The sequence below is a fragment of the Polypterus senegalus genome, chromosome 7 (assembly GCF_016835505.1).
Source record: "Polypterus senegalus isolate Bchr_013 chromosome 7, ASM1683550v1, whole genome shotgun sequence".
In the NCBI taxonomy this organism is placed as follows: Eukaryota; Metazoa; Chordata; class Cladistia; order Polypteriformes; family Polypteridae; genus Polypterus; species Polypterus senegalus.
This window is the reverse complement of record NC_053160.1, coordinates 75621933-75648089: the sequence shown is the minus strand read 5'-3', so window position 1 is coordinate 75648089 and position 26157 is coordinate 75621933. Positions and strand designations below refer to the sequence as shown.

General features: G+C 36.7%; 1 protein-coding gene across 12 annotated transcripts in view; it reads left to right on the top strand.

The window, feature by feature from the left end:
• ppip5k2 (diphosphoinositol pentakisphosphate kinase 2) overlaps positions 1–26157 on the top strand; it is a 282209-nt gene that overhangs the window by 237995 nt on the left and 18057 nt on the right. For 4 of the 12 annotated variants that reach the window (XM_039758895.1, XM_039758898.1, XM_039758893.1 and 1 more), the window contains 5 exons: positions 262–331; positions 1916–2035; positions 2885–2947; positions 14213–14359; positions 14554–14679. In XM_039758895.1, coding sequence (XP_039614829.1) covers positions 262–331; positions 1916–2035; positions 2885–2947; positions 14213–14359; positions 14554–14679 — 526 coding nt within the window. Of the gene's footprint in view, positions 1–261; positions 332–1915; positions 2036–2884; positions 2948–5739; positions 5892–14212; positions 14360–14553; positions 14680–26157 lie in introns of those variants that run through there. The other 8 variants (XM_039758896.1, XM_039758900.1, XM_039758901.1 and 5 more) reach the window with 4 other exon arrangements.

Genomic DNA, 26157 nt, shown 5'->3' with positions numbered 1-26157 from the left:
ATTATTTGGGCTTGACATCTTCCTGCATCCTCTTCATCCTGAATGTTAGCTTTTTTTTCTGCCATCTTTGCAAGGACAACATACATGGAATGGATTCCCTACAATCATTGGGAAGTTGCATGAACTATCATCTTTTCTGCGAACCCACTAACATTCCACAATTTTGCTTATTAACATTTATCTGTCTGAACAGACTTTTGTCTGAAAAATGTTTCTGTTTTTTATCTATGAAATAAATGTCCTCTGTTTCCATTTGGACAGGTTTTATCTGAGAACAGCAGTCATGCTAGAGTTGCTCGGCTTCATGCCGAGCAGAAGCATGCAGGAATAGGTAAGACCACTTTATCTTTCTACACTGTGGCTTTAAAAAAATAGGCATATTTTCTGTTAGACTTTAAGATTTTCCAGTTATCTTGGTTTCAAATATATTGTACATCAGCCAAAACTTACTCTCTTAGTAAAACATATGCAATACTTGCATATTTTATGAATTACTAGTAATTTTAACTTTTAACAACTCTAGCACTTGGCTATCAACTCATGATATTTATTTTGCTATTTTATGCATTTGAAATATTTTTACGCAAGCCATTTCTTTGCATGCCTTGGCCCCAGTAAATGACTTGTCTGTTTCAAAATGGATTCATCTTTTTTAACATGATGCACTATGATTTGCTTGATGATCGAGTTCAAGTAACAAAAATCTATTGGTTTCGGGAGCTGTTTGTGTATTATATGTATTTGTTTTAGTGCAAGTAAAAAGAAAGCAATGCAAGCTTGCAGTGTAAAGTAACACAATTTGTATAACATTTACAAAATGAAAGATTATTGCCACATTGTCCAAGTCACTTTTGACTACTGTTTAAACACCTCACTAATGCTGGTAATGCTCTTCACTTATGGTATTTGCTATTCTGAATGACAAACTATATGGGGGCAACAACAAAGACCTGCTTGTAGTAGTTATTAAGGTACAGATAGAGTGGCTTTTTCTTAGAATTATTAGTAATCTGCATATATCAAGTTATACCTAAAAGCTGGTAGCGTCTGTAAATACAGTATGTGTCATTTGCTTTCAGCTAAAAACATTCAATAAAAACAAATCTTTATAAAATAGTCCTATATAGTAAATTTGATGGAAAATGTAATTTAAAAAAGTGTTCAGCATGCAACTCTGGTCTTTCATCATACGTTGTCCCCTAATCAAAACCATTCAAATTTTAATTTGTATTTTTAAGACTTCATCATGTGTAATCGGCTGATGATTTCCAAGATAAGAACTCGCCAAGCACCAAGCAGGGTTTTGCAAATCTTTAATACTATTTATTTTATTATTAAAAACTCATTTCACAGAATGTTACTTTGACCACCTTTTTGAGTTAAGTTTCTTTCCATTTGGGTTTTTTGAGTAATGGATATTATTTTTCTATATTGTCCATGTCATGTAGTTACATTTTTTTAGCCCAAAATAAACATGGAATGCATTTTGTGCAAACGTGGGGATAAAAGAATAATAATATTGATAATAAAATTATAATAATAATGGAGAATTAGTGATAATTATCACATCGTAGAATATGTACATCTGTTGATATAACAGGCTTTTTAAATTATTTTTTATTGGGTTAACCACACCAACATATTTACTTTTTAATCTTATCCTTACAATAAATTGACTAAAACAGACCTTTTTTTGAAAAAAAATCACACAAATGGAACCAAGTGATCTTATCACTGATAATACTTACGAAATTACCGAATGACATTACCAACATTACTTTTAAAACAATAGGCTCCTGAAAGTAGGCTTCATTTACTGTGGCAAAAATCTTATTTAAATGCATGATGCATGTATGTCCAGGTCTAAATGGCAGTACTTCTGGTTGCTGTATGTATTTTCTCTAACTTCTATTAGGGTCTCATTGTGCGGGTCTGTTTAGCACTACTGTGCTCGGGGCTTCTTCAAGCGCACCTAATCTACAGGATTATGCTCGTACGCATCGTAAAAAGCTGACTTCATCTGGCTTCTTAGATGGTACGTGCAGACACGCACACGTCATCAAAAGATGAATATTAAGCCATTTTTAAAAAAGGAATCCTAGAATTTTTTTTTCATTCCTGTAAATATCCCATTAACATAATGGGTCTCTGTAAACATTTTGTCTAGGTTTAGTAGGAAACTTGCCTGAATGGTTACATAAAACACTCATTTTCTTTAGTCATATTTGCTTATGAGATGTCATACATATATATTTGTATTAGTATGTATGTTCTACTTTAAAACTAGTGATTTATAATATTTATCAAATAATTAAAGAATTCCAGGATTCCTTAAAATGTAACTGTCAGTTATTGAACCATTTGTTTGGTGACTGTGTCTTTTTTTAACCAGTTTGTCATATTCTAAAATATGCTTAATTGTACCAATGTGAATGTGTTTGTTTTGGAAGAGTATTTTATTATCATTCTAATTATTAATATTGTTACTACTGTTGAAGTAAAATTAGTTTGGATTGGTCACAGGGACACTCTAGTCATAATCTATCACATAGTTTTGCATGTATGTATTTCAAGTCCCAAAACATTTAACTAACATTATACATACCAACACAATAAAGGGTCATGTGCACAATAATCTTCCAGTATGCGCTTTCCGGTAAGCACTGGTGACCAGTCTTTTTGTTTTGTTTTTTTTTTTTTGTTTTTTTTATGATTATTATTATTATTTCTTTGCCCCTTGTTGATTTATCTTTGCTAAATCAGCCTTCAGTTTCTTTTCCTTTTGCATGTTTTCTAAACTGTCATTCCTCTTTCTCTGACAGTCTTATTCCCTTTTTTCTGGTAGCTGTTTTAAATTCCAGGTACCTGTTTTTCTCTTTCTTAGACGCTACACGTGGTTCTGCTGTTAAAAGATTTTCTATCTCATTTGCTCGACACCCAACCAATGGTATGTTTGCTTTTATTTTAAAAGACTATTCCCTTGCTTCATACCTTATTTTTTGCTTGTGGAGTAAAAGGGTCCTTTAGATATTAGCTCCACCTCTCTCTAACATTACTAAAGCTTGAGAGAATGTCCATGTCTAGAAAATAATTGAATTCACTATACATCCCAACATTATCAGTCATTATATTCCAGCATGCCTATTAAAGGTCTTTCAATTAAGATGGTGGAATTAATTTTATGTAAGAAAATTATCTTGGTCATAAATTGTTTAATTTTCATTATTCTTTTCAGTTTATATACCAAGAAACGAAGCCATAAAAAAAGAAAATGTAATAGTAGTTCCCAAATGAAATATTGGAACAGCAAACATTTGGTACACTGACATAATTTACTTGTGATCAAAAATTAAAAAGGATTCTTTAGGTATGGATACAAAAACAAATGATTGTCAGAATATATGAAAAGAACCCCAAGCCCCCAAATCCCATCTGGAGATAACCAGCTTGCTCACCCACACTAAAAATATTTCTCTGTCAGTAGATTTCATTATGCATCATTACTTTGACTAGTTTTTTTCCACATTTCTATCAAAGAACACCTTAATCATGGTATATTTCATTTACATACTACAGTGTATACCAGTATTTTGTATTATTCTACTGGAGTGTGTTTCCTTTTATTCACATGCTGACATCTAAATACATAAATAATCTGCATTTTTCTCTGAGCATGAAAAGCTTTACAATCAAGGTTAAATCAGACTATAGGCCTGGTGTGTACACGTGTGGATGTCCTAAAACAGCCTTGCTTCCTGCTTTACTACTAGTGCATGCAGGAAGATTATTCAGTAAAACTTTTTCCTCAGTTTGGTGGCCTGAATTTGATGTCTGCTAAACTGAAGAGATTACAACAAGTTGTAGGATTTATTTATTTGAAAGGCATCATTATTGTCTTGGTCATATATACAAGTGATTCAGATCCTGGTTTATTTATTTTTTCATCTGTCATGGGTTTATATTTACAATGCTATATTACTGCATTATATTAACATCAGTCTGTTTACTGCATACAATCCAGTGATATAGATTCAGATACATCATTTTACTTGCTCACCATGGCCTTTTTTCCTTTTTTGTTTATCTTTTTTTGGGAGCAAATCCACACTGAGCAGTAAAATAAACTACCTCTTGTGATACAAATATATTTTGCAGATTTAATAAAATAAGTTTAATAAGCAAGATGAAAATTGTTCCATTATATTGCTATTGCTAAATGTAAGATTCATGTCAGAAAATACAAATATTTGCAGGGCAGGGGGAACCTGTACAGAATAAGTCTGTGTCCAGACCTGCGCACTAAAATAAAATAAGAATTTATACATTTTTAGCAGAATTATTTACTTTCATTTCATGTTTAGGTCAGTATATGTGTACAGTACTTGCAAAATATTTTTTGGCAAAATATACATTTATTTAGCATATTACAATGTAGCATTTGAGATATATATATATATATATATATATATATATATATACACACACACATACATACACAGTTAGGTCCATAAATATTTGGGCAGAGACAACTTTTTTCTAATTTTGGTTCTGTACATTACCACAATGAATTTTAAATGAAACAACTCAGATGCAGTTGAAGTGCAAACTTTCAGCTTTAATTCAGTGGCTTGAACAAAAAGATTTCATAAAAAGTGAGGCAACTAAAGCATTTTTTTAACACAATCCCCTTATTTCAGGGGCTCAAAAGTAATTGGACAAATCAAATAACTGGAAATAAAATGTTTATTTCTAATACTTAGTTGAAAACGCTTTGCTGGCAATGACAGCCTGAAGTCTTGAACTCATGGACATCACCAGATGCTGGGTTTCCGACTTTTAAATGCTCTGCCAGGCCTTTACTGCAGCAGCTTTCAGTTGCTGTTTGTTTATGGGCCTTTCTGTCCGAAGTTTAGTCTCCAACAAGTGAAATGCATGCTCAATTGGGTTAAGATCAGGTGACTGACTTGGCCATTCAAGAATTTTCCTCTTCTTTGCTTTAATAAACTCCTGGGTTGCTTTGGCTGTATGTTTTGGGTCATTGTCCATCTGTATTATGACAAGCCAACCAATCAATTTGACTGCATTTAGCTGGATTTGAGCAGACAGTATGTCTCTGAACACCTCAGATTTAATTCGGCTGCTTCTGTCCTGTGTCACATCATCAATAAACACTAGTGTCCCAGTGCCACTGGCAGCCATACACACCCAAGCCATCACACTGCCTCCACTGTGTTTTACAGATGATGTGGTATGCTTTGGATAATGAGCTGCTTCACGCTTTCTCCATACTTTTTTCTTGCCATCATTCTGGTAGAGGTTGATCTTGGTTTCATCTGTCCAAAGAATGTTTTTCCAGAACTGCGCTGGCTTTTTTAGATGTTCTTTAGCAAAGTCCAATCTAGCCTTCCTATTCTTGAGGCTTATGAGTGGCTTGCACCTTGCAGTGCACCCTCTGTATTTACTCTCATGCAGTCTTCTCTTTATGGTAGACTTGGATATCGATATGCCTACCCTCTGGAGAGTGTTTTTCACTTGGTTGGCTGTTGTGAAGGGGTTTCTCTTCACCATGGAAATGATTCTGCGATCATCCACCACTGTTGTCTTCCGTGGACATCCAGGTCTTTTTGCGTTGCTGAGTTCACCAGTGCTTGCTTTCTTTCTCAGCATGTATCAAACTGTAGATTTTGCCACTCGTAACATGGTATCAATTTCTCGGATGGGTTTTTTCTGTTTTTGCAGCTTAAGGATGGCTTCTTTGACCTGCATGGAGAGCTCCTTTGACCGTATGTTGTCTGCTCACAGCCAAAGCTTCCATACGCAAGCACCACACCTCAAGTCAACTCCAGGCCTTTTTATCTGCTGAATTGATAATGACATAACGACGGACTTGCCCACACCTGCCCATGAATTCAGTCAATTGTCCAATTAGTTTTGAGACCCTGAAATGAAGGGATTTTGTTCAAAAATGCTTTAGTTGCCTACATTTTTATGCAATCTTTTTGTTCAACCCACTGAATTAAAGCTGAAAGTTTGCACTTCAACTGCATCTGAGTTGTTTCATTTAAAATTCATTGTGGTAATGTACAGAACCAAACTTAGAAAAAAGTTGTCTTTGTCCAAATATTTATGGACCTAACTAAGTGTGTGTGTGTGTGTGTGTGTATACACACACACACACACAGTGGGTACGGAAGGTATTCAAACCCCCTTGAATTTTTCACTCTTTGTTATATTGCAGCCATTTGCTCAAATCATTTAAATTAATTTTTTCCCTCATTAATGTACACACAGCACCCCATATTGACAGACAAAAAAAAGAATTTTTGAAATTGTTGCAGATTTATTAAAAAGAAAAACTGAAATATCACATGGTCCTAAGTATTCAGACCCTTTGCTCAGTATTTAGTAGAAGCACCCTTTTGAGCTAATACAGCCATGAGTCTTCTTGGGAAAGATGCAACACGTTTTTCACACCTGGATTTGGGGATCCTCTGCCATTCCTCCTTGCAGATCCTCTCCAGTTCTGTCAGGTTGGATGGTAAACGTTGGTGGACAGCCATTTTTAGGTCTCTCCAGAGATGCTCAATTGGGTTTAAGTCAGGGCTGTGGCTGGGCCATTCAAGAACAGTCACAAAGTTGTTGTGAAGCCACTCCTTCATTATTTTAGCTGTGGGCTTAGGATCATTGTCTTGTTGGAAGGTAAACCTTCGGCCCAGTCTGAGGTCCTTAGCACTCTCGAAAGGTTTTTGTCCAGGATATCCCTGTACTTGGCCGCATTCATCTTTTCCTCGATTGCAACCAGTCGTCCTGTCCCTGCAGCTGAAAAACATCCCCACAGCATGATGCTGCCACCGCCATGCTTCACTGTGGGGACTGTATTGACAAGTGATGAGCAGTGCCTGGTTGTCTCCACACATACCGCTTAGAATTAAGGCCAAAAAGTTCTATCTTGGTCTCATCAGACCAGAGAATCTTATTTCTCACCATCTCAGAGTCCTTCAGGTGTCTTTTAGCAAACTCCAAGATAGAACTTTTTGGCAATCTGGTAGGCAGAAAGGTTATCATAATTGAAGCATGTTCTCTGCAAGTCTATCTATTGAGAATTTCCCAGGACACAGTATATGCCTGTGCAGTATTCATTATCAAGTGTAAATTCTAACATTTATAAACAGGCAGAGTGTTTATTGTTGTTTGTAGGTCCATTAGTCTGACACAATCAGAAAGTTGTTGCTATCAGTTAGTGTTTACTAATCTCCTGGATCATTTGCCTGTCAGCTAAAGGCACAATTTCTTAGTATATCATTTCATTATTATTGAACTTTGTGGCATCAAGTGAGTAATGGTGATTTCCAAATTACTAATAGATGATACTCTGCTTTAGTGGAATCATTAGGCTGCTCCTGACACTTGATATCAGAGTGATTCTTCCCTAGTTTTGGTAACCAACTACATTTATTGACTAATAAATTAAATGATTCTCTTATACTGTATATTGGCATATTATTTTTCCCTAACGGTGTAAATACTCCTCATTCCTGGCAATGTCTGACTGGCAGTATCTTTACCAAAGCATTAGGTGGCTTAACTGATCACATAATATCCCATCTTCTCTTGAAGTATGTTTGTTAAGTACAGCAGATTTGAGCCCTGCCTGTGAAATACAATCTAGGATGTGCACTTCAGTTTCAAAAATAGACATGACTGTAGTGCACACCATTTTCTGACCCAGACCGGAGTCTGCTGTGTCTGTTTGGTGCCACTGTAGCAAAACTAAATAGGGCAATGGGTAAGGAGTAGTACTGTTGATGTTTACTTTGGAAGCATTTCATAGCTTCAGAAGTAAGTGCTTCTGGGCAATAATCATTCATACATTTTACCCAAGGATTCAGAGTGATATAATATGCAAGACCAGCACCTGTACCTAGATTTACTTTCTTATAGATCCTGCTTGCATCCTTTTCACCAGATTTCAGTAAAATATATACACTAAGCCTGAAGTTGAGATTGTCTTCTGGTAACACATGAAGCAACCTTATGTGATACTAAGTATTTTCCTCTCATTTCTAGGGACTTGAATTCAATATTTGAACTGGCGCCTATCTGTGTGGATTTGCATATTCTTCCCAATTTTGTGTACAAATTTTGTACACCAGATTTTTCCTACATCCTTTCAGTGTAAATATTAGGATAGTTGAGGACCTCATACTAATCAGAACATAACAGGTATAAGTAATTTTAGGGTCCATAGCCCTAATCCATCATAACCACTTATGTGGATCATGGTTATCTTAACTTGTTGGAACCTTACCATCTTTTCTCATTAGTTTATCTTAAAAATCAACTGAGAAGCATTTTGTGAGGTTAAAGCAGCTACCTATCTTCCTTTAAGTCAAGCTCCCTAGAACAAACAATGAGAGAGATGGAATCATAGGGGAGATTAGACTTTGGAAGGAGAATGCAAAAGTATACCACAATAAACAGATAACAGGCACATGCTTGTGCTCCGTGTCTGAATTTGACTGTTTAAGACTCACAAAGAGCAACATAATTCGTAATTCAACCAAAGTGGAAGAAACCTATTTAGAGCTAGGTGAATTGCTGTTACTTTGTAGTGTACCACTTCACCTAGTGTTACTGGCCTTAGCGTGCTACTGAAAAATTTAAACAATCTGCACCACTGCATCTGTACACAGATTCTAATTAATAAATATAGTAAATTGTCATGTGATTTTGCAGTTTGCTTCATTAAAGTATACTGTACTTGTTTTGTTTTCAGTTTGTTTTAATGGTTTCTTATTTATCTTCCTTTGTGTAATATTTGTCTCAAGGCTTTCCTAATTTAATACCTCATTTAAAAAAATGAACAAAAAGTTGAAGTTGTCTTTCATAGCTACTCTTTTATTGCTAAGGTAACTGTTTTAAAACATTATTTCATATGCTCTTTTTATGTGTTTTCAACATTGAGAATAAATTAAAACTTCATTCGTACTTTTCATGAAATATGCAGCTAATACAGTAAGTATACTGCGGGTGCATAGTTAGCTACCTCTGAAATTAAAATTTGTTACAACACTAATCTAAATTAAACAGCTACTGTATGTATGTCACAATTCAAAAATAAAAAAAAACATGTTAAATTTTGTCAAAAGTAGGAAATTTGTTAAAGGGGAAAGCACAAGGATGGGATAATCATAGGGGGAAAAATGAAAGGAAACACTTCTCCTAACTTCAAATACAGGAATGCCACTTAAATTTCCAGAAACAATCTCTGACAAGCTTCTTTTGGTAACCTTGGGTATCATTGCATTCCTGAACCCCAGTAACAGGTGCAGGGATGGACATCCTCACAAGTACTGTCTGTCCATCATAAACACCTACTACTTGTAATTAAATTCTTTGAAATTCTCTTTCATTGAACATTTACTAAAATTATTTTAATAAAAATTCTAGATATATGTTAGATATTGAGCATAATGTTCAGTATTGTTAAGGTATTCCCTACTCAAGTTCAAATTTATAGTCTTACGTACATAGTAAGATTCCTACTTGCGTATCTCCCACATACAAGTGACAGTAGTACAAAACAATTGAAGCTGCAAATTATGAAAACTGCATATGTCTGCTTCATAATACACATAAAATTATGCATGTCTTCATAAGCATAACTCAAAATGTTAATGTTAAATTCTTTGTAATGCCTCATAAATATAGGAATACACAAACACACATTTTACAATTCTGTACATAATAATAATAAGGTTGCGTTTTCAGTTTAGCTCATTTCAGGTTTGGTTTAGCTGAACTGCCCACATCTAAAACATGTAAATAATAGTTGTGTTTATTTATATTTTCTATCATTTTCATTTCTTCTTGTTCCTGGTCTCAATAATTTTCTTAATTTTGTTTTTACATTAAAATTCAGATTTAAATTGGTCATTGTATGTATTTTCTCTAAAGTTTAATGATTCAGTGTGCAATCCATTAAATTAAATATTACTTATTTTGCCAAATTACAGGATGCCAAGTACTTTTTCAAGACATTATACTTATTCCTTGGCTTTGCTTTCATGTGAAGACGGAACCATAGTATATACCTCTATAGCAAATGTATTTGTCTTTTCTTTGAGTATGTTGTTGATTGGTAGTGCATTGCTATGTAAATTTAGATTTATTTTTTTTTCTCACCTTCAAAACTTTGAAAACTCCAAGCAAAGAGCCATCTCTGGAAACTTGGACTTCATTAAGTTTTACCATGATCATTAAAACATTGTGCGTCATTCATGCATTGTATCACTGTGAGATGTTGATATGACTTGATATGTTATTTTGCTTTCCATAAGAAAGAAAAAAATCTTAAACCAGTACTGAGTGAGTGGAGTTGCAAATAGCTTTTACTACAGCAGGAGATTGGCCTTGGGCAGTGGGCTAGTAGAAGGTATACACAGACTAATCCAAACACCATATGCTATAAAGTACAAAGGAAAATTATCTAACATGTAACCCACAGAGTTTGATTATTTATGAATATGCAAACAAATTTAAAAACTGAATTGGAATATCTTAACACGTGGCTCTTATAGCTGCTAACAATTCCAAATATTAAGTGAAAAATGTTTAATGGTTTCCATTAATAACTGAGTAGCTACAGTGACATCATGACTAAAATATTACTGTTGGTTATTGTAAGTAAATGTCACTTTTTAGGTTGTCCATACAAATAAGCTTCCCTTAATTATAATGAAGAACTAGATGCCATCACTCTAAATCAATTTATATGACAGTCATTCTTGTTAACTGTCATGGTGCATATGTTTTAATGACAATGAAGTTGTTCTGTTAAAATAGAAATAGAAGAAAAATGTTATAATAATTGACCTAAATTGTAAAATTTTGTGTGCAGCAGGTATGATCTGCTTTATTTGAATTCTCAACAGGGGATTTCAGCCCATAACAGCTTAGAATTAAATAGGATCTCAAAGTCGTGCACTAGTGACAACATAGAATCAGTTTACCTTTATTTCCATAGCACTAACTTCACACTCTTAACCATAAAATCATACCGACAGTGGATTCACTTATAAAGGATTATATTCAGATATTTCGAAAGTGATGTATTTTGTCGATGTTTATTATAAAATTATAACCAAACCTTAAGATACTTGAGTTATGACTTGAGTCTTTTAGTCTCTGGTTTCACGTGCATTTGTGTGAATATCACTAGAGATTATGTGTAAAGTATGCTCCTCATTTATTAATAATATGACTGACATGGCATTAATTCACAATCTGGTACTGGGATTGGAGCATAACTGAGAGTTTGGCTTACGTATAAAATATGAACTGGGGTTCATTACACAAACAAGCCTACAGTTAACACATGGTTATCAAATAGCTTCTGATTTATATATTTTGGAAGGGATTGGGCTCAGCCTTCCTTAATCAATGTGCACAGAACATGTTATTCAATTTATTATATAAATAAATCTTTGAGAAGATGGCAGAAGTTGTTTGGTACGGTATACATGGTTCGTCAGTCCTTTGTTCTTAGTTTATTAGTTATTTTTTTAACTTTATTTAAAAAAAAAAAACCTCTGCATCTCTAGAAGACAGATAGCTGGGTTGCACAGTGGTATCACTACGGCTTCATGTGTCTGAGGTTTAAATACCATACCTTGTTATTTTTTGTGGCGTTTCCAAGTTCTTCCAATGTATGCATGGAGTTTTCTCTGTCATTTCCTTTCAGATGTTTACCGTTAATTAACCATTTCCTAGTGTCCCTTATTTCTTGTGCACATGTGTATGACTTAAGGACCTGTAGTGGACTTGAGACCTGTCAAGAACTGTTTTCAGTGTTTTCCCTAATTCTGTGAAAATTGGCTCTGAAACCCTGTAAAAATGAGATGTATCAAGCGTGTTTGACATGCTATTGTTATTTTATTGGACATCAGAAAATATAATGGTCAATATGTGTTATTTAAGACCATCATTATTTCCAGTTCTCTCTTTCAGGTGAGGGTTGTGGTAGCAATGCATTGAGCTGGGCTGACTAGGCGTCCTATTCACGGCAACATCTTTCAGCCCTTCTTAAAAGAATACAAAATCTGGAGTTTTACATTGATAATGTTATACTGGCCTGTACTGATCATAATTAGGTTTTTTGGTGATGTCCAATTAAACATTATAAATCTGCAAATTAATATTTCAGTAACAAATACTCTCTGGACTGATTTTAACACAGATTTTCATGTGTAGACATTTATTTATTGTTACTTTGCTTAGTATTTTCTTCAGTACAGTTGTTGCTTCTGTTTTTCACCATGTCTACTTTGTATATATTACAATAATTCAACATAAATATCACAGTTACTGTCTTAAATTATTAGTTAGTGTTGTAAATTAAAGTTATCAATACTAAGTATGCAGTAAGATGTATACCTAGCTTACTATAATCTCAAAGGCTCACAGAAGAGAGAGTTTGCTCTAAATTAAAACACTCAGGATTAATTATCTAATTTGATTAGTTTGAAACACAGACATCATTAATTTTGAATTTTCTCTCAACCATTCTCCTCAATATTAACTGCTGGCTTTACCAAATGTTCAATTCTGTAGTATTGTGCATTAGAATATTAGTGTTTAAGTGTAGGACAATTTTAGATGATTAGACATGCATTGCCATTCCTCTGTATTGAGGGGTGTCTTTCATTTAAATGATGTTGTGGAGGCCATAAAATCCAGAAATATTAATATTTTCTTAATTTTCATATATGTATTCAAGGACTGGATAACAGTGTAAAAAACAGTAGATACTACTTCAACCACTTTCACACTTGCCTACCTACCATGTACTACGAAATCAATCTCCTCCTTCCTCGTATTTCCTGTCTCTTTCTCTCAGTGTTTCTTTTAACCGTGACCTCTTCCTCTTTTCACTTGGGCATTTGTCCCAACTGTCATCCATACTCTAAACTCAAGGAGCTCTGCTCAGAGGCAGCTTTAAAAACCCTGCTAGGATTATTTTTGCTAAAGCATTTGAGGACCTTTATACCCTAAGTTAATTTGAAAGGACTGGGTCTTTTAGATTTCCAGTCCCCTTTTTTTTGAAAGAGCAGCCTGGTTCCACAACTCCTAACTTGAAACTGGGTGCTGCCATATACTGTTCCGTTGTTTTTATGAACAACTTTCTAACTCATGACGTTCCTCACTCTCTGAACTTAATGTCAGGCACCCTTCACACTTGTTAAATTGCATACGCTATACAGCGTCCCACTGTATCCTGCAATATATTTTTTTGCTTTCAGCCCTTTTTTGTAGCACCTTTCTTTCCATAGTGGCATGAGGAAAATCTTTTTTGTTACCAGAGTGGTTCTCTCTGTTTGCCCAGGATGCCTAATGCAGGACTTTATCATTGATTGTACTAATGTATAATCGCTTGCCAGCCTAGCACCCAAATCACAATTATTTTTATATAGGCACTTAAGCTGGCATTATAAATGGTGTGTAAATCTCCATACTATTTTGGGATTTCAGACGGTATTGCAAGATTAGTGCAAGCAGATTTGTATTTGAATTGCTATTGTAATATTTTAGATATTGGGTTAAAAAAATACACACACAAAACCCTAACAAGGCAAAACTAAGCAGCAAATGCACTAATGTGGCATGTATATGCCAGTAATACTGGCACAAATCTAGAAACAGACCCAGCACTTTTGAAATCCACTCATAAGTGAGATTGTTATTAGAAGTTTCTTTGAATATCATGAAACGTGAATATTCTTCTTTACTTTCTAGATGATGATTCTTTTTTATTGACATTTAGCAACACTACTAAGAGTAGTTAAATTAGTAGATACTCCCATTTTATATACTAAAAGTAATTTTAAAGTGTTGCGTGTACACAATAAATATTTGTACATTGTAGCCTAAGGTAAGTTAAAAAAAAAATAGTTTAATTAGGTCCTGGAATTAAATGTGGGGTTATCTGTTTATTTTATTGTTCCGTTCAGTTTCCTTATTGTTTTAGTTTTTGTTTTATGTTCTGCAAATTGTTATTGTTTGATCAGGTGCAGCATATGCATCTGATAGTTATGTTTCCATTTCCCAAACCAGTGTTTGTGATTTAGATGGTCATGCTTTCATTGGCTGCTTTGAACACATGCTTTCATCTGTCAAGTCTTTTTTGTTAATCCATTAAAATGATTTCTTTTAGGGTTTGAGTTGTATTCCATGGTACCTTCAATATGCCCGCTTGAGACCCTCCATAATTCCTTGTCTCTTAAGCAAGTGGATGAATTTTTGGCTTCTGTTGCTGCATCATCTAATGAAACATTCTTGGAAACTCCAACTTCTTCCCCAGGTAGTTAGATATGAAATGGGATTATTTGTCAGTGAATTCTTCTCTTCCTGGCTTTATTTTATATGTGGTTTTCACCAATCTACCATGGTCTTTCTGTGGCTTGCAATTACCATTAGTTACTTTGGCTTTGCCTGTTTGGTATTTTTAAGTTAAATGTTTTACAAACAACTTGAATTGTGTGTGTGTTTTTTTAGCTTCTTCTGTAAGTTTTGGTGCATCTTCCAGCAGAAAATCATCTTTAAATACTTATACTCCTGCCAAGATTCTGCCATCTCCATTCACTCAGTCAATGAACAAGGCTACAAGCATGGGAGCCATTGGTATGTATGGTTTTGTTTGAGTACCACTTTAAAAACTTAAACACATTATTTTTAAAGTCTGTAAAAAAGACAAACACATAATTAGAGTTAGGCAGCATTCTGTTTTACCAGATTTAAAGGTCTACTATCTTTGTAGCCCTGATTTGTCTCTAAGCCAGGTTGCCCTTCAGTAAGACATGTGGCACCCTGCGCTGTTCCCATAAGACCATAATTAAATGTAGTATTAAATATCTCTTATTGTTTTGTAAGCAAAACATTTATAATATATAAGGGAATCAGGAAAACTAAATTGTTTCTGATTAATTTAACCTATCAGCAGTAGTAAATGTTTTAGCCAATCAGGAAAAGATGATATATGTGTCTAATAAATAAAGCTTAATGTATGTTTGTATGTGTTGTTTTTTTTTTTTGGTTTGCAGAGCCACACCATGTTAAGTATTGTGTGTATATTAATAGTATATTTGTTTATGCAAGGTCTATATGTTGGTAGATAAAGTACATAAATTATATATTAAAAAATAATATTTCTGTTTAAACAATACATTTATTTGGTTAGTGCTGCTTCCTCATGAATCCAGTGCCTTGGGTTTGAATTCTAGTTATTTGTGTGGACTTAAATTGTCCCCTCCATGTATACACAAGTTTTCTTCTTTATATTAGATTAATTGGTAACTGCATATTGGGCCTGTGATGGACTTGCACCCTGTCCTCTGCCTTTTCCTTTCTAAGATATGGACAACAGAAAATCTTAACCTGATTAACTTTAGAATCCCTGAAGCCTACGAAAAAAGTCGTAATCCCAGGCAACCTTAAATTTCTTTGCACCTCTCCATTAGCGTATTTTGTTTTCAAATGTGCCAATCTGCACAACCAGCAAGCAGTCTGCTATCCCATCCCTCTGACCGACGCAGCTGAAGTTCTCCCAGCCTCAGTCTCTTTTTCTGGGTGTGAGGTGCTTAGTGTTGTATAGGGTAAATAATATATCGTTATTTTGGTGTAAATTTTGGCTGCTTGCAAAAGTTCATGTTTTTTTTTTTTATTCTGTTATTGACATTCACAAGGTACAATGAACTTGCCTCTCCCTCCCTGAGTTGATGATGTTTATCTCCATTCTTTTCACAAGGCTAGGCTGTCTTGCTGAATAGTTCGTTATTGACTGAATTGTGGAAAAACACCATGCAAGCAACTTTGACATGCAAAAAAAGAGCAATTAGCTCAGATTCAACTTCAACTGTTAATTTTAATGGCAGCCAACATTACTGATTTAGTTAACACATTATTACTATCTACTGTCATTCAAAATGAACTTTACATAAATTCATAAGTGTAGGTGATATATTCACAGGCTCATTTTTTAAATATGTAAATACCCGCTTCATTTTGAGCACATTCGGTAGTAGTATTAGTAGTTTTTTATATTATTAATAGTATTAGTTGTATATTATCTTTATTATGAAGAGTAGTAGTATTCAAAAAGTGTTTGTTGTATAACACGTCACAAATGATACTGTTGGTTATATTAAGTAAGAAAGAGTAAAAGCACATTGGTACCCTGGACCATTATTTTTACTATTGTTACTGATTGCCTTCATTTATAGATATGTGACAGTTCAAATTGGTTCCACTCACCTTGGTTGCTTCTGGGAGCCTCTTCAACCTGTACCCCTGATAGTCATAGACTGAGGTGAGCCAGGCAAATGAGGACAAAGACCTGGTGCAGAAGTGTTAGTGCTTTTATTGAATCCAAACAGACACAAAGTGACTTATTAGTGCAGTGAATAAAATCCTCCTTCAATAAATAAATAATCCAGTAAAACCAAAGTGTCAAGTGAAGGTTGAAAGCAGTAAGTAATTCCATTAAAACATGGCTACAAATCACAGGTAGGAAGCAGTTCTATCAAAAACTCACAAGCCTTGGTGTATCTTTCTTAAAACCATTGTCTCTTCCATTAAACTGTATGGGATACTGCAGTCAGAGGAGACATCTTACTGACAGGCACAAACAACCATTTGACTGGTTCATGCCCCTGGCACTGTCACAGGCTCCCAACATGGCATTGCACCAAGCCTCACTCCTCCACTCCCTTTCCCATCCCTCAACTTTGCGAGGGAGCCCTCCTGAAGCAGTTAGTTACTCCTGCTCACCAAATTGCTAACCTGGGACCTCAATCCCTTCTTGACAGGCAGCCACACACTGCTCTCTTGGGATTCTTCCTTGCTGCCTGCCTGCCTCCATTCTTTTGCCCTGACTCTTTTACCCAATCCTGCCTTCTTTCTCCTGTTTCTTTAACCTCCTCTTCCTGTTCTGACTCCATCCCTGTCATGCAGGCTTCTTTTAAATGGCCAGATTGGCACCTGACAAATAGCCAAGCACTCCAGTCACCCCGTAGTGTAGTGTAGCACCACGGACCTCTCATCACAAGGAAACAAATCAAATGGTATATCATTGCAATTAAATACCATTAAGTGTCAAAATCTATGGGTTCCCCTCTGGATTATAGCAACCGCTTTTCAAAACTTGAGCTCTTTCATGGCACAACAACATATAAGCAGCTATGCTATCATCAGCATTAACTACGACTTTGCTCAGAAGCTGTTGAGAAAATTCCACCCAGAGCACATACGATATTGTATTATTAGAGAATTATGATGGCAATCTGTGGCCTGCAATTTCTTGAAAAATACACAAATTTGAAGTGAGCAACACAAATACAGGCAGTCCCCGGGTTACATACGAGATAGGGACTGTAGGTTTGTACATAAGTTGAATTTGTATGTAAGCCGGAACAGGTACATAGATTTTAATAAATGCTATTGATGACCAACTGTAACCAAATGCTCTGCCAATGAATGATGGAGTTTCACCTCTCTCTGACCTTTTTATTATTTCTACTTTATTTACAATCGTCATGGTTTTTCTCTTTATGTATCACCAGCACTTGCATCAGATTTGTGTTTCAGAGACATTGTTGAAGGGTGAAGACAAAAGATTAAGATGAGCTCTTCTGCACAGCACTGTACACGCTATCACAGCAGGAAGTCACCAGTCGTCAACACGTCTGATGTACTGACAAGAGACAACTTCCTGCTATGTACGTAACAGTACAAGCAGGCTTGTTATTGAGAATAAATGGGGGCATCAACGGGCGGTTCATCACCAGCCCACCTCACAGTCAACTCCACTACAGTATGCGGCCCAAGGCGAGTAGTGAATCGCCCCCATTCAATAGGCAGCCATCCGATGCACACTACAATGCTACCCCAAGACCCGCCCCATTCACCCTAAATGGCCTCCGTTCAGCCACAGCCGGGTCACCACTTGCAGCATTACCAGCCGCCCACCACACACGGCTGCCGCCAGAGAGACACTACACTACATGAGCAGCAAAATCGCCCCCCTCCAGCCTCCATCCAGCCACCGCTTGCCACTGGGAGCCGCCTGAGGGACACTACACTGCACGAGCAGCAAAATTGCCCCCTTCCAGCCTATGTCCAGCCACTGCTTGCAGCGTCCTCACGCCGAAGAGAGGCAGTTACTGAGGCGCATGTGTCGCAGCTGCGGCCCGTTCATAGGTCGGATGTCTGTAACCTGGGAACTACCTGTATATACCTTTTACTTGTCGTTTCCAATAAGAAGTGAAAAAATAATACAAAGTAGAAGCAACATTAGACCATTCACATTAGGTCATGCACTTCCGTTCACTCAGGAGCAAGCTGTGTTCAGTACTTGTGGCAAGGCAAGCTTTATGGCTCATTATCTTTCACCATGAGAATTCTAGTGAAAAAGAAAAAATAACTGAGAAGTGATAAAATTGTATTTATAGGTACGTGTAACCTGTGATCGGCCGATATCCTGTCCAGAACTGGCTCCTGCCTTGTGCACATTGCTGTAATTTTTCTGAATTTTATTATTCTGTGCTTTGTAAAGTACCCTGTCATTGAACAAGTTTTGTGTAAGACTTATGGAATCATGGAAGCCACTATATAGCTCACTTATCTATTCTGAATCCTGATTCTTAGATTATAAAAGTGCTTAATATACTGCAATACTATCAGACTTCATTCTAGGATGGAGATTTACCAGATTTGAGTTTTCTTGTACAAATGGGACATCGTTAAGTTTTGCAAACCTAATTTATCAGGGCATAACTATCTTATTAGAACATATCACAAAATTTCCCAAATTAATTTAGTGTTAAATTATGTTCTTCTTTTGTATCCAATAGTAGATTATTCCATTTAAGTGGTAATGGAAACTTTCTCTAATACCACCCCTCACAAGCTATCAACACTATATACTGTAGGTGCTGGAAAAATGTAAAAAGTAAACACATAGTTAAATACATAAAAATAATTGGTTTTTGTTTTTTTAACATTGATTAATCAGCATTTTATGTAGTCTTTTTTGCCAACATTAACCACCCTATTATTTGGATATAAAAAATGGCAGTCAGTATGATGTGGTGGTTAAGACACTGAGCCTTAGAACATAAGGTTGTCAGGAGGAGTGTGCACTATGGCCTAAAATTCATATTGCAGTGTAACAGAAAATTCTGACAGTTTCAGTAAATATCATTATAATGATTTGTATAGTACTTTCCACGTTGAAACTTTTTCCCAGCACAAGAGTCAGCGTCTTCCTGTTCTTATTAATAGCAGTGACTCACTAATCAAGTTGAATCATGAAGCACTCTAAGAGAATAACCCAAAGGGGGTAGGCTCACTTATTATATGCAGTTCACATACAAGTCCATACACAAACACAATACCTTTAAGGCACTAAATCACCAACATAAAATAACATTTAAGATTTTGTTTTGCATGCACATTTTGTATTTTATGTTTAAATGTGTTTGCAAGTTTTTCACTACTACTTAGTACACCAGTAAAATGATTTTCTCAAAATCCATAGAGGAAGAAGAATTTCATCCAGTACGCCTGATCAACTAGTGTATCATCCATTATTAGTTGCTAGTTCAACTCTTTCCTCTGCCTTACAGTGTTGCCTGAGCAGAACATCTAACTTACCTCTGTTTCAGCTATTAAAAAAAAAAAACACTTGCATCTTGGTAGATAGATAGATACTTTATTAATCTCAAGGGGAGATTCACATACTCCAGCAGCAGCATACTGATAAAGAACAATATTAAATTAAAGAGTGATAACAATGAAGGTATAACAGACAGACAATAATTTTGTATAATATTAACCTTTAACCCCAAAGGGTGGAATTGAAAAGTGGCGTAGTGTGGGGGAGGATCAATCTCCTCAGTCTGTAAAGTGGAGTAGGATAGTGACAGCACTCTGTCTCTGAAGCTGCTCCTCTGTCTGGAAATGATCCTGTTCAGTAGATGCAGTGGATTTTCAATTATTGACAGGAGCCTGCTCAGTGCCCGTCACTCTGCCACGGATGTCAAACTGTTCAGCTCCGTGTTTACAATAGAGCCTGCCTTCCTCACCAGTTTGTCCAGGCGTGAGGCATCCCTCCTCTTTATGCTGCCTCCCCAGCACACCACCATGTAGAAGAGGGCGCCACAACCGTCAGATAGAACATCTGCAGCATCTTATTGCAGATGTTGAAGGACACCAGCCTTCTAAGGAAGTATAGTCGGCTCAGTCCTTTCTTACACAGAGCATCAGTATTGGCAGTCCAGTCCAATTTATCATCCAGCTGCACTCCCAGGTATTTATAGGTCTGCACCCTCTGCACACAGTCACCTCTGGTGATCATGGGGTCCATGAGGGGCCTGGGCCTCCTAAAATCCACCACCAGCTCCTTGGTTTTGCTGGTGTTCAGTTGTAGGTGGTTTGAGTCACACCATTTAACAAAGTCCTTGATTAGTTTCCTATACTCTTCTTCCTGCCCACTCCTATTGCAGCCCATGATAGCAATGTCATCTGCAAACTTTTGCACGTGGCAGGGCTCCGAGTTGTATTGGAAGTCCAATGTATATAGGCCGAACAAGACCAGAAAAAGTACAGTCCCCTGCGGCGCTCCTGTGTTGCTGACCACAATGTCCGACCTGCAGTTCCCGAGATGCACATACTGAGGTCTGTCTTAAAGATAGTCCATGATCCAATGCTACCAGGTATGAATCTACTTCCCATCTCTGTCAGCTTGTCCCTAAGGAGCAGAGGTTGGATGGTGTTGAAGGCGCTAGAGAAGTCCAGAAACATAATTCTTACAGCATCATCGCCTCTGTCCAAGTGGGAGAGGGATCGGTGTAGCATATAGATGATGGCATCCTCCACTCCCACCTTCTCCTGGTATGCGAACTGCAGAGGGTCGAGGGCGTGGCGGACCTGTGGCCTCAGGTGGTGAAGCAGCAGCCGCTCCATGGTCTTCATCACATGTGACGTCAGAGCAACAGGCAGGAAGTCGTTCAGCTCACTAGGACGTGATACCTTTGGGACTGGGGTGATGCAAGATGTTTTTCAAAGCCTTGGGACTCTCCCCTGTTCCAGGCTTAGGTTGAAGGTGCGCTGTAGAGGACTCCCCAGCTGCAACGCACAGGCCTTCAGCAGTCATGGCGATACTCCATCTGGACCCGCTGCTTTGCTGGCACAAAGCTCCTCTGCTCTCTGCTTACTTGGGCTGCTGTAATTGTGGGTTGGGGTAAACTCTTTCCTATGCTGGTTTCAGCAGAAGGATGGGTGGAGTGTGCAGTACTCTGAGGTGAGAGTGGGTTAGGGTGGTCAAACCTGTTGAAGTTGTTCATCTGGTTTTGCTCTCTCCACGTCTCTCTTGATGGTGACACCCTGCCTCGAGCTGCAGCCAGTGATGATCTTCATCCCATCCCACACTTCCTTCATGCTGTTATTCTGCAACTTCTGCTTCGGCTTTCTCCTGTACTGCTCCTTCGCTGCCCTGAGCTGGACTCGGAGTTCCTTCTGCACACGCTTGAGCTCATGCTGATCACTGCCTTTAAAAGCCCTTTTCTTCTGGTTCAAAAGGCCCTTGATGTTACGTGTAATCTTATACTTTTACTGATCATCAAACTCATATTGACCAAATATTCAGCAATAATAATGAGTAATGCTCTTTTTGAAAAATCTTTCAGTTCAAAAGAAGAGCATTAAACTAGTTATTTGTTAAAAAGAAGTAAAGTTTCTCCAACTTTTGAATGAATTAACTGAGTACATTCAACAGACTTGAAGTGTTTTTTTTCTTCATAAAAATGTATAATTACTTGGAAATAAATTTGTAGATGTATAATGAAGTAAAATTTATATTTGATGCATAAAAGCATAATAACTTTTAAATTAAATGAATCATTCATAGGAACTATAACTACATATCCCTTGATGGTGAAAAGAAAATATTAAAATGATACTAAGAAAATGAAATTTCCATTTGAAAAATCAAATATTACTGAGGTCACATATAGTCCAGTTCTGCTTAGAATTAAGCAATTCTAACAGAATAAAATTATTAGATATTGGACCTGTGTTACTAAAAGGGTGGATGTGTGAAGCTGAAGACTTCTCTTTAAAGGTTTTAATTGATAATAAATGGTTGTAAGGAAGAGTTGCTTTTGGAATTTTGCTTTCTATTTTTGTAAACTGGGGGCTTTGCCCCCCTCCCAACCAGGGTGCTCTGCGCACCAGCCACTTCACATCTCTGCTGCTCGCGTTATGAAGGGTGGGCTGAACACACACTAAGGAGATGCAGTCAGATCAGCTGCTGCCTTGCTGCCATGCTGCATGTTCTGTTTGTCATGCTGTGCGTCGATCTTTTAAAAGCCTGTACAGCAGCCGTCCTTTTGTCACACTGCCTTATCTCGCGGGATGTTCGTGTCTCTTGCAGGACGTTCAAGTGTTTACGAGAAAATCACATATCGTCTCTTTCCAAGATTTTTTTTTTTTATAATAGAAAGATGACCAAATTTATATAGTGACTGTGTGTACAGGCTCAGCATGGGGTTTTAGGCAAAATCACACTACAAGTATTTTGTAGCTATGATTTGATACATCCAAGTTAAAGATTATCTTAACACTGTTTAGTAAAATCACACTTTAGAAGTGAATGACTCATGAGTGTGTTTGATTTTGGATTTGTACTAGAAAAGACCAAGATTGCTAGGAAATAAACTGCACTTTCCCATTTAATAACTCATATTCCCCATGCACCATCCGGCTTAAAATTCCATATAATGGTATAACTGAAAACTTTTATAGTTTTGCTGGATAACTGTATAATGTGTTTGTATATACTTTTTACACTGAAACTTACATTATTCATTAATTCACTTATTTGTTAAAATAATTAACATAGAATCAGCTCTGATCCATCAAAACACCCATGAACACTCTGCTACTAAAGTAGATTTGACTGCAGGTGTTCATATCTCTTCAACTAATAAAAGTACATTTTAGTTCACTCGGTCATGCAGCCTTTGTCAACCAGAAACAGCACACTTCTTCCTGCCTACTCTCCCTGCTTACATTTACTCATAAATAGTGATGAGCAAACACTGTGGATTTACCAAATATTCAAGAACTTCACTGATCTCTGCAAAATGCATTAATAAAAGTGTACTGCTGTTTTTAAATGAAGTACATGACATAGCCTATTAAATGGGCATACCTTCAATCGTCTAGAGTGGCGATGCTGATTGTCCTTTAAGTAGGAGTTTGCTATGGTGGAATGCTTAAAATGCCCATTTTACGCCCAACTGTCACAGCATCTGCAACACTTGGGACTCCAACATCATTAATCCCATTTATCATGTTTATGCCATTGTCAGATCATAATGTGCACACAGCTTTCCAGAATAACCCAAGTGCCCAGCATTTACTGAAATGCATCTGCTATTTCGTGGCTTATATGGGAGCCTCAAAACTGCTTTGCATGCAGCATAACCCACTGGAAAGTGAACTTCTTACCTATCCACTGTGCCAGCATAACCCACTGGAAAGTGAACTTCTTACCTATCCACTGTGCAGTTAAGCTGATGATAGACATGGGACAAACACTGCTGCTCTAAATTTCACTGTCAATGCTGACAGCTGTTACATTGTTCAATAAGCTGCCAATATGCTTTTTTACCATCTCATGCATCCTTGGTAAGACAATCTCTGTGACATGGAAATGTTGTAGCTTGGTTCTAACACATTCAGGAGGAGACGTAATCCCATGTAATCAACAGCTGACAGTGGGTGATTGTTGATCGTCAAGAACAATATAATGGGCAGACTATTCTGTTACTTTCGTTGCCCAAGGATTATTGTGTGACATTTGTCTTCTCCTTGGTAGAGTCTGCTACAACATTGGTTGATGCTGTAGGTTTTCAGAAGAAATTTTGCGGTGTTTACTTACAGTTTATAGTCAATTAGGCTTTGGTTTGGATATTTAGTGTTTGCTCCTTAACATTCACACAATTACACATGTTAATAGTATTGGTCATAGGCATCGGTGCAATTTTACGAGTACATGTACGTAAGCACTGTATCAAACCAAAATTCAATACCAGTATCGGTATCGTTGCACCCCTAGCTAACTGTGTACGTCTTCAGCCTGTGCCCACTTCCCTTATATGGACCCTGTGGTCCGAGCCCATGCCAAAAGATCGGAGTGTACTACTGGGCCACTCTCTCTGTACTGGCACTTCTCAATTTGAGCTTCTGAATACTGGTAAAGCCTGTGATTCTTTGGATCAGCATTTTATACATTGAGGGCATAACATGCTTAATCCAACAGTAAAGATGTAATGTACAATGAAACCCACGCAGAACAGTGAAGTATGTTCATAATATTCTCATAATGGTCAGCTAATGTACCAATGTACCTTTCAAATCAGAATATTTTTGTTGGTTTTTTTTGGTTTTTGCTGTTTAATGGCTGCAAATCCAGATGAAGTTACATATTGAGTAGTAACATCACGCTTGTACAAAACAGATTGGGCAGCAATGTAAAATGAACTTCACTTGCAGTACACACAAGCATGAAAGCTCTGTGCATACTGTTAAAACTCTGATGTCCTGCTGGGAATGAGGTGCTTGGAAAGGTAGCTGCATGGCAGATTTCCAGGAAAATGTTTGGCAAACAAGGTCACCTGCAAACACAGTATGTTCACTGTGAAAAACTCTGATCAACACTACTCACAAAGCAGACAGGACGACACTCTGAGATAATTCTTTTAAAGGGTTAGGCTCATCACACACAGATCTCATTCAAATCTTTACAAAACAACATTACTTTATAGGCGCATTGACACAAAACCACATTTTTCTGTTTCCTTTCACATACACTTTTTTTTGTGTACAGTAAATGTTTTTAACAAAATGTTAGCATACTAGTAATAGTTTTCTCAGAATTCATACCAAAAAAAAAATGTAATCAATAATAACAGATCTACCAGTATATCAACCACTGCCCCTTGTGCGTCCATGTTTGCTTTACTAAATCATCTAACTTCTTTACTGTCTTCTAATTTTTCTTCTTTTTCTCGTATTTCATCTTTTGTAATTTTCTTACATGTAATTTTCTGACGTAACCTATACTTTTTTCCTCTCAGTGTCTTTTTCTCTACACGTAATAGACCACTTTTAATTTTCTTCTTAGTTCTGCTTCCTTTATGAAACCTTGACATATTCATTCTTCAGTGTGCCGTACTGTCTTCACTTACTTATGTTCCATCTGTACTCCCTTCTTTAGTTTGGTTTGTACAGCTTTCTGTTGATTATGTGACCAACATGGTCTCGTACACCTGCTCTTCATCATTTTAATACTCTGTATTTTGAGTTTTTAAACTAGCTTGCACGTTTCCTTCTTACTCCTTCCTAATCTCTCTTTTCCTTTCTTCCCAAAGGAATATGTGTTATGCTGAAAGTGACTAGAGGAACAAAGCAGTTATCCTCCTTGAAGTATTGGTGTTTACTTCTTATCTTTCCCATTTACAAAAACGAAATGTTTTCATACTAACACAGAATCTTTTGAACACCCAATTTTTTCCCTTCTCAACATTCTTAATATCACACCCTGTCTTACCTATGCTACCTCTGTATGATGTGATTAACGTTTTGTATGAGTTTTTTGTGCAGTACTTTGATTCCTCCCTTTCTTATTCCACCCACATAAACCACCCTAAGAAACCTTCCTACTTTCACCTCCGTACCATATTCTTCGCCTTCACTGGCTCCCTGTGTTTTACAGGATTGAATATACAATTCTGTTAATAACCTACAAAGCTTTAAATTGCCTCACACCAGACTACATTAGTGATCTTTTCCATCACTACGCTGTTTTTCATCCACTAAGGTCCTCTGATCCTGGTAATCTTGTTGTGCCCAACTCTAACCTGCAGTCTGTGGGAGACATGGCTGTATATCACCCAGACTTTGGAATGACCTCCCTAAATTAATTAGATCACCTGACTCCATTAATTCTTTTAAAAAACAGTTTAAAACTCATCTGTTCAGGAAGGCATTTAACTTAATCTGATATTCTGCCTCCTCTTTCAGTCTTCCTCTCTGTTC